The sequence below is a fragment of the Littorina saxatilis genome, linkage group LG1 (genome assembly GCF_037325665.1).
Source record: "Littorina saxatilis isolate snail1 linkage group LG1, US_GU_Lsax_2.0, whole genome shotgun sequence".
Taxonomy (NCBI): domain Eukaryota; kingdom Metazoa; phylum Mollusca; class Gastropoda; order Littorinimorpha; family Littorinidae; genus Littorina; species Littorina saxatilis.
In genome coordinates, this window is record NC_090245.1 from 88,235,219 (window position 1) to 88,243,687 (window position 8,469).

Below are 8,469 nucleotides of genomic sequence, written 5' to 3' on the forward strand. Positions count from 1 at the left end.
CCCCCCCCTTACAACTCATTTGGTCCGGCCCTGGAATACATACTAGCAGCCACAGTCTTCTTCCTCGTTGGCTTCTTCAGACGCCCTCAGGAGACACATTGACTTTGCACAATGACTTTGCACAAAACAGGGTCCCGTTTAAAGGTAATATCATACAGTCCTGTGAGGTTATCCTCATGGAAATTCGGGCTGCTTGCTCCCTGGGGGAAAGAGAGCTGCCATACAGTACGGTGCTACCCATTTTTTCTTTTTCCTGCATGTGTGTGTTCACGTTTTCCAACCCCGGAGACTTTCACGAAAAGAAACACGGTTCAAAGCCAGTGCTGCTACACACAGAGCTATCACCCGCCCCACTGACTATTTCTTATATTTTTTACTGGTAACATTTGTCAAAATACTGGGAATGGAACTGGTATCTGGGTATGTTTTGTGTTTCCCCATACCAAATTTAATTCAATCGCTGAGTTGTAGACTTGGTTTGCCTAGTTTGCATAACTTAGTGACTGGTTTGCCCCAAAACTGAATGATACAATTTCTTCAGTTTGGATATAAATTTTGTCATCAAGGAATGTGATTTAAGAACGTGATATAAACTTGACCAATACATTATTGCAACAAATTTCAAACCCAAATTAAAGCATTAATCCTCGTGTCATTTCATTAAAACTTTATATGCCAGACAAGGCCGTTCACTTAACCTTCAGGATCACCATTTGGATTAAATATTTCTTTTACAGGGATCACGTGACCGCCGCTCAAGTAAGGGTACCGTCAAAATCGACCAGACAAAAACGGAAGAGCCGAATGCAAAATCGACAAAAAATCACAATAGGCAAAACTTTGCAACTTTGACATACGAGAAAAAAGTCAAATCAATTATCTACCCTGAACAGATTGTTTTGTTTTGCTACCTTACGTATTTCGCGTGCTATGCTATTCCTACTTATGCAGGTGTCGATCGCAAGAGCGGTCAAAAACGGGACTTTTTGCGTCATTTTTTAGGGGTATCATGACAAAAAAGTCTGCACTTTAGCAATGACTTGGTGGATTGCTTTAAAACTTTCAGAATATTTTACCAACATACTCGAAATACTTCGAGCGAAATGATGGATTGTTAGAGGTGTTTGTTAAAATGTTATGCAATTTTTCGAAAGAAGTTTTTAATCTCGTCATAGGATTGTTCTCTTGGGTCCAAAAAATTCATGACTTTGCATGTCTTTAGAAAAATGATTGATACACACACTGCGAAAGTTTTATGTGCGTGTAAGCAATGACGCAAATTTGCTGGGCCTGTAAACACGCTACATATTTAAGCGATGATTCTGGTGCCACAGCAATGCCCAGCCAAGCGTGACCGTAGCATGTTCCATTTTTTCCTCATGTGTTTGCATGACTAGCAAATTAACGCCAGCGGCTACACGCAAATGAAACGTAGAAAGAATCTGTATCAATCATTTATCTGTAGATATGCAAAGTCATGAATTTTTTGGAAACAAGTGAACAATCCTATGACAAGTTTAACAACATTTTTCGAAACATTGCGTCACATCTGGATAAATAACCGTAACGATCCAAACTTTTGCACGAAGTATCTCTAGTATGTTGGTAAAATATTCTGAAAGTTTCAAAGCAATCCACCAAGTCATTGCTAAAATGTAGCGCTTTTTGACATGATACCCATAAAAATTGACGTAAAACGTTCCGTTTTTGACCGCTCTTGCGATCGACACCTGCATCAGTAGGAATAGCATAGCACGCGAAATACACAAGGTAGCAAAACAAAAAAATAAGTTCAGGGTAGATAATTGGTTTGACTTTCTTCTCGTATGTCAAAGTTGCAAGGTTTTGCCTATTGTGATTTTTTGTCGATTTTTCATTCGGCTCTTCCGTTTTTGTCTGGTCGATTTTGACGGTACCATTACTTGAGCGGCGGTCACGTGATCTCTGTTAAAGAAATATTTAATCCAGAAAGTGATCCTGAAGGTTAAGTAAACGGCCTTAACTGGCATATACAGTTTTAATGAAATGACACTGGAATTAATGCTTTAATTTGGGTTTGAAATTTGTTGCAATAATGTTTTGGCCAACTTTATGTATTGGCGACTTCATGCTTGATGCATCTCCGTGAGAGAGGTACACACAATGAAGATTTTCCAGCTAAAGCCCTTATATAAATAATCGCACCTTCTAGGTAAGGGCAATTTACTCAGTAGTTCATTTTCATCATCACTGATGACTATTTGGCTAATTGCCGACGTAAAACAGAAAACTTCATTTTAATGTACTGTACTATGACTTACAACACAAGTCTGTTATTGTGATATGATTCACTTGTAGGTACAATTAACGGAAGTGTACCTCCGTTTTGCTGAAATTTGAAAATGTGAATTTTCTTTAAGGGTAGTCCGCCAAATAAAGTACACGTCCTGCGAAAGAAGAAAAGAATGTATCTAACAGTACATGTACCGCATTGAAACACCAAACACAAACGGGTAAAAGTATGAAAACTGAGACACTCGAGCTGTTTTTCTTAACATCACCGTTGTCTCGAAATTCGGGAGCAAAAAGCACAGACACATACACAATGACGTCTGATTTCAAAGTCAATAAAAACAATGCATCTCAGTTTACAGCTGCACACACACACACACACACACACAAACGCATGCGAGCACGCCCGCCAGCACGCTCGCACACACACACACACACACTCACACACACACACACACACACACACACACACACACACACACACACACACACACACACACACACACACACTCTCTCTCTCTCTCTCTTCATCTCTCTTCAGTGCTGTCTCAGAGTGCACGCAATAGTCATAATTATATTTAATCAATGTAATTAATGATAATTTACACGTAGACGTTGGAGTTAACAAGTGCAGTATATAATTTATGTACACATGATCAAGATGATACACACGAAGTATACGCGTGGGTTAAAACAATCCTGTCTCTCCACAGGAGAGATAGAGAGAGAGCGGGAGAGAGAGATAGAGAGGGAGAGACAGACTGACAGGCACAGAAGAGAGAGAGAGAGAGAGAAAGAGAGAGAGAGAGACAGACAGACCGACAGACAGACAGACAGACAGACAGACAGACAGACAGACAGACAGACAGACATACAGACGGAGAGAGTCAGTATACACTGATGAACAACGACAGTATTCTAGTGTACGCTTTAGAGGTAGAACAATTATCAGACTCAGCTGTGCAGTCATTAAAACCAAACAAACAAACAATAAATAAGTTTATACAGTCGAACCTATCTCTGACGACCACCCAACTGACCGACCAAAAGCATGTGATCGCAATAGAAAAGTTAATAGTATAGTGACACTGGTTGGGTATCTTTTGGGCTGGTCCTAATCATGGTCAGGTGGTCATTATCGAAGGTGGTCGCCAGTGCAGGTTTGACTGAACGAGTAGATGTGAAGCCCGGCATCTGAGTTTCCGCATGTTTAAAAAAACAACGAAGTCGGCTGTATGCCACATCATCATTTGATCCAAGTCCCTGTAATGTCACAGCTTAGAAAACCACCCCGAGACGGAAACCTTCAGGTGTCAATTTATTCACCTTTTTCGGCACACTTGAACCCAATTTATTGTCCAGCGTTCTCAACATGAGACGCCCACGGAACGGGCGAACTGAATACACATTTTATGAGTAATGGTAAGCGAAACAAGTCAGATTGATCAATCTGGGAGAATGTATCAACTTTCTCAATTTGTATAATTAATTACGTCGGAGAAAGAGGATGTGGCCTTATCGGTTGCATTGTCAAAAAGAAGAAGGAGAGTTTTCTTTTGTGTCTTCATATTTTCGGTATAGTACATGTTTTGTGCTAGTGCCTGTCTAGCCCCCTACCCCCTCCTCGAACCGTACTTCTTGTTCTTCTTCTTCGTTCATGGGCTTAGACTCCCACGTTCACTCATGTTTTTAGCATGAGTGGATTTTTACGTGTATGACCGTTTTTACCCCGCCATTCAGACAGCATACGCCGATTTCGGGGGAGGCATGCTGGGTATTTTCGTGTTTTTATAACCAACCGAACTCTGACATGGATTACAGGATCTTTTCCGTGCGCACTTTGTCTTGCGCTTGCGTGTACACACGAAGGGGGTTAAGTCACTAGCAGGTCTGCACATAAGTTGACCTGGGAGATCGGACAAATCTCCACCCTTAACCCACCAGGCGGCAGCGACCGGGATTTGAACTCACGACCTCCCGATTAGGAGGCAGACGTCTTGCCACTACGCCCGTCCCCCGAACCGCACTGATGCCCTATACTCCACCATTTTTATTTTTCGTGAACGTGTGTGTGTGTACGTACATAATGTGTGTGTGTGTGTGTGTGTGTGTGTGTGTGTGTGTGTGTGTGTGTGCGAGCGCGCGAGAGTGTTAGTGGGAGCGTACAAACTTGCCTGTTTGTTTTCTTGGGCTCTCCCTCTCCCTCTGTGTGTGATTTAATTTTTTTTATTTACATGTACTTTACTTCTCAATTTTTGTTCCTGTTAAGTCTTTTTGTCCCTTTTTTTCTGTCCAAACTAAGGCTTGCCTGCATGTGCATTAAAACTCCCCCGAACTGATCATTACACAGGACCTCGTGTTACTTGCACGCAAGTTCAAAGCAGAAGGTAAAGTAAATGCATTGATCACATGTTTGCTCTTCTCCGTTTACAAAGAGAGCGCCGATGCGCTGTGGACAGAATTAGATATCGACCCGGCGACACTTTTGTGAAATAGGGTAGTTCCATAGTCCCCCAGGGAAAAGGGGTGGAGAATGAGAGAAAAAGCGGTAAGGTGGGCTGGGTTGAGAGGATAGAGGGGGTGTGTGTGTGTGTGTGTTGGGGGGGGGGCTAGAGAGAGAGAGAGAGAGAGAGAGAGAGAGAGAGAGAGAGAGAGAGAGAGAGAGAGAGAGAGAGAGAGAGAGAGAGAGAGAGATGCTGAACGGACTTTCACAGGTGACAGGCCCCCGAGAGCTTCGCCAAAATAAGAATCACCTCCTCAAAAACATTTCTACAGTAGCTCAACCATTCTCTGCGCTCTACTTACGCCCAATAAAACGAACCTTTCAATGTCAAAAACCAACATCCCATGAGTATTTCACATTAGCACAGTCCCTGTGTGTGTGCAACTGTAATATTTAAAATCTGACCTACTTTAATAGAGGGGCCAGAATTATCTCCAACGAACCAGAAAAACTAGGTGATTTTTTTTAATTACATTTTTTTGTGTGTGCATTGGACCGATCTGTCGCGCCTGCCATCCTCTAGTCGCAGAACTTTCGCTTTTCATATTAAAAAATCAAAGATGCAATAAGTGAATTTGACCGACTTGTCATACATGCCATTCATTTTCCGACCATTATCTTTTCTTATTAAAATATGATGTCACATTTAGAAGTCTGAACCCCATTTTTTCCCTTTCAAGTTTTCCCCATAAACGTCTGCGTCAACCGACGGAAGCGCTGAAGTCCACTTGTTAAAAGTGATCGACTTCACCGTGTATATATTTTTTAGGCCATTGCAATCCTTTGAAAAGCATAAATCCTCTTCTAGAGTTTTTTTTCTCTCTCCATATTTCCTGAAAGATTTGTTTTGAATTTCGCTTGATTGTACTGAAGATTCTTACATAAGACGTACAATTCCTTTTTGATAGAGCTCTTTTCTATATTTTCTTGAAAATTCCGTTTGAAATTTCGTTTGATGTTAGTATTGTTACTGAAGGGTGCAGGTGTTACTGCCCTCGTCTGCGTTCCATTTTTTATTTTATTTTTTGTAAACACATTTTAGTCAAGCCAGAAAACCCTGATTATGTAAACCTCTTCGTTGCACACATTCTCTGTTAACAGTTTGAATACAGTCGCCTTGTTTGTAAAATGTGCGTTTTTTATTATTCAAAGAGTCAATACACTTTTACCAGCACACCAAATCACACCACATGGTCTTTTGGCCACAGTTACATGTTCTCTCTATCACATTCACACCACTGCTGTGGTAAAATAATACATGCACAAGTTACACACAATTCCACCCTACACTGAACTACTAAGGAAGGTATTAGAAAGTGTCTGACATACAGGTGCCCGTAACCAGTGTTGCCACTTTTGTCTTTGCATCATGGGCTCAAAGTCAGCAATGACGTCATAGTTTACCGAATAATCCAGAACGTGTGTCGAACGTATCACGTCATTTTTTTTTTATCAAACGTCTTTTATCTAGAACACCGATTGAACTTCAAGGACAGTGTCCCAAGTCAACTCTCTCTGTCAGCGGGTCGCCATGTAGGATAGCGAGTCATGCACCTTGAACATGAACATACTGTTTAGGGAATGAATAGAATGTCAAAGTCAATTCACGACGATTGTGCCTCACACAGCCACAGTTATCTCCGTCTGCGAAGTTTGGTACCTTGCATCAACTTCCTTGAATTTGAGACTCTGTTCTTGAAACATTTCAGGGAAGCTTTTACTGTGCACAGCGGTAAGCACAATATCGCTTTTCCTCTTTGTGTTTTTGTTGTTGCACAGCAAAACTTCCTTTTTTACTCATCATAACGTCGTTTCCTTTGAAGTAAGGTCACTTTCACGACATTATAATGTTCTCCTTTCTGACGAAGATCTATCATCACAACGTCTGTGTTGTTCATTATTCGTCACCGTTGTTCATCACGACATCGCTTTGATGTGACGTAACTTCCCTTGTTTTTATGTTGTTTCCAGCACAAGGTCCGCGACGTCACTCACTGTCTACGTCACAACCTCAATGCGTGTATCACAGTATCTTCTCGTTCCATCCAGCAGGTCATCACTAGTCAGACCTCAAAACGGATATAATAATATATCATCCTGTTTGTTCGGTCTGATGGATCATTTAGCTTCCTTGTACTCCGACGCCTCCTGTCGCACGAGTCAGGGTTCTTTCTTTCTTTATTTGGTGTTTAACGTCGTTTTCAACCACGAAGGTTATATCGCGACGGACGAGTCAGGGTAAACTTTCACTAACTTGGTCATTACGGTTAGTAATAATCATCATTATCATTACGGTTAATAAATCATGTCAATACTGTTTAGTTTAAATCAAAATTGCTTGGATTTCCTTTGAATCACAACAACAAAATAACCACACAACGTGACGACTTAGTTTTAAGACTGACTACCAAGTATGACTAACGCAACATACAATCGATTTATATTTCACTTTTATTTCTGTACTTGCTCATGCTTTTCTTTTTTTTTTAACACACCAAGTCTTAATTTACTTCATTGTAAGAAGCCAAAGTCACTACAAACATCCGTTTGTGGACAAACGCGACTTATGAGTACGATCACAGTGAGTGACAACACGGGATTCACATTATGCTTCAATGAAATTAAGCTATTCTGTCTTATCATCGTACATCCCACGCGCAGAATATTGAGGTCACAGCGCTGATGACAGTCACAATCACTATTGCACGTGCATAATGGTAGCCCGGATGGCCACTGGACGATCCTGTGTACTGCTGTATGTTTTCTGCTGCAACGAAAAAATCATTGTGTTATTCGCCTGACAGGCAGCTTATGATCATGATTATCATTCTGATTAGCAATATTCAAACTATGAAAACAATCGTGGTTTCAAATTCATGTAACACAGTTTTTGTTGCTTTTTTCCCCTTCATCGCCATCGTCAGCATAACAATTATTACGTCATACAGTAATCATAAAGACCGTTCCTTTCACAGGAGCTTGTATCAAAGCGCCGACCGGCGCTCTGATACAAGCTCCTGTGTTTTCTTCAGTATTGTTTAACGCAACTCAGGCATCTGTTGTTCATCATCATCATCATCATCATCATCATCATCATCATCATCATCATCATCATCATCATTCGCCGTCGTCATCATCAAGGTTGCTATCGTTATAATCATCATCATCATTATTATCAAAAGCACATATATTCTATACTGTTCAAAAAAAGAAACGCATAGTTGCTTCTTGCCAAATTTGTTTTATTTTTCGAAAAAATTAACAGAAAATCCAATATTTAGATTATTTGTTTGAAATTTGGTATGGACACAGTTGAATGCACACACAGTTCATTTGCATCTTCAAATCAATCAGTCAATCAATACGATTGGGTGCCGAGGCTGTCAAGTCAGTAGGGGGTGTGACTGCCTTGAGCAGCAACAACTGCCCGGCACCTTCTGGGCATGGACTGGATCAGATGCCGGATATCTTGCTGTGGGATGGTGTCCCACTCCTCCTGAAGTGCCTGCAATAGATCGCGGTGATTTGCCGGCGCTTCTTCTCGCCTGCGCACACGTCTGTCCAATTCATCCCAGAGGTGTTCTATCGGGTTCATGTCTGGCGACATGGATGGCCAGGGAAGCACCTGGACATGGTGGTCGGTGAGGAACTGGGTGGTGAGTCGTGCTGTGTGCGGGCGAGCGTTTTCCTGCTGG

The 8,469-nt window shown here is 41.4% G+C and overlaps 1 protein-coding gene across 2 annotated transcripts in view; it reads right to left on the reverse strand.

Annotated features, from left to right (window-relative positions):
• Positions 1-5,272: 5,272 nt before the first annotated feature.
• The window catches only part of LOC138983135 (lachesin-like), a 139,108-nt gene continuing 135,911 nt past the window's right edge, over positions 5,273-8,469 (reverse strand). Inside the window, exon 7 of one of the 2 annotated variants that reach the window (XM_070356551.1) lies at positions 5,273-7,538. In XM_070356551.1, the coding sequence (XP_070212652.1) occupies positions 7,414-7,538 (125 nt within the window). In that variant the 3' untranslated portion in view covers positions 5,273-7,413. Of the gene's footprint in view, positions 7,542-8,469 lie in introns of both variants that reach the window. The other variant, XM_070356546.1, reaches the window with a different exon arrangement.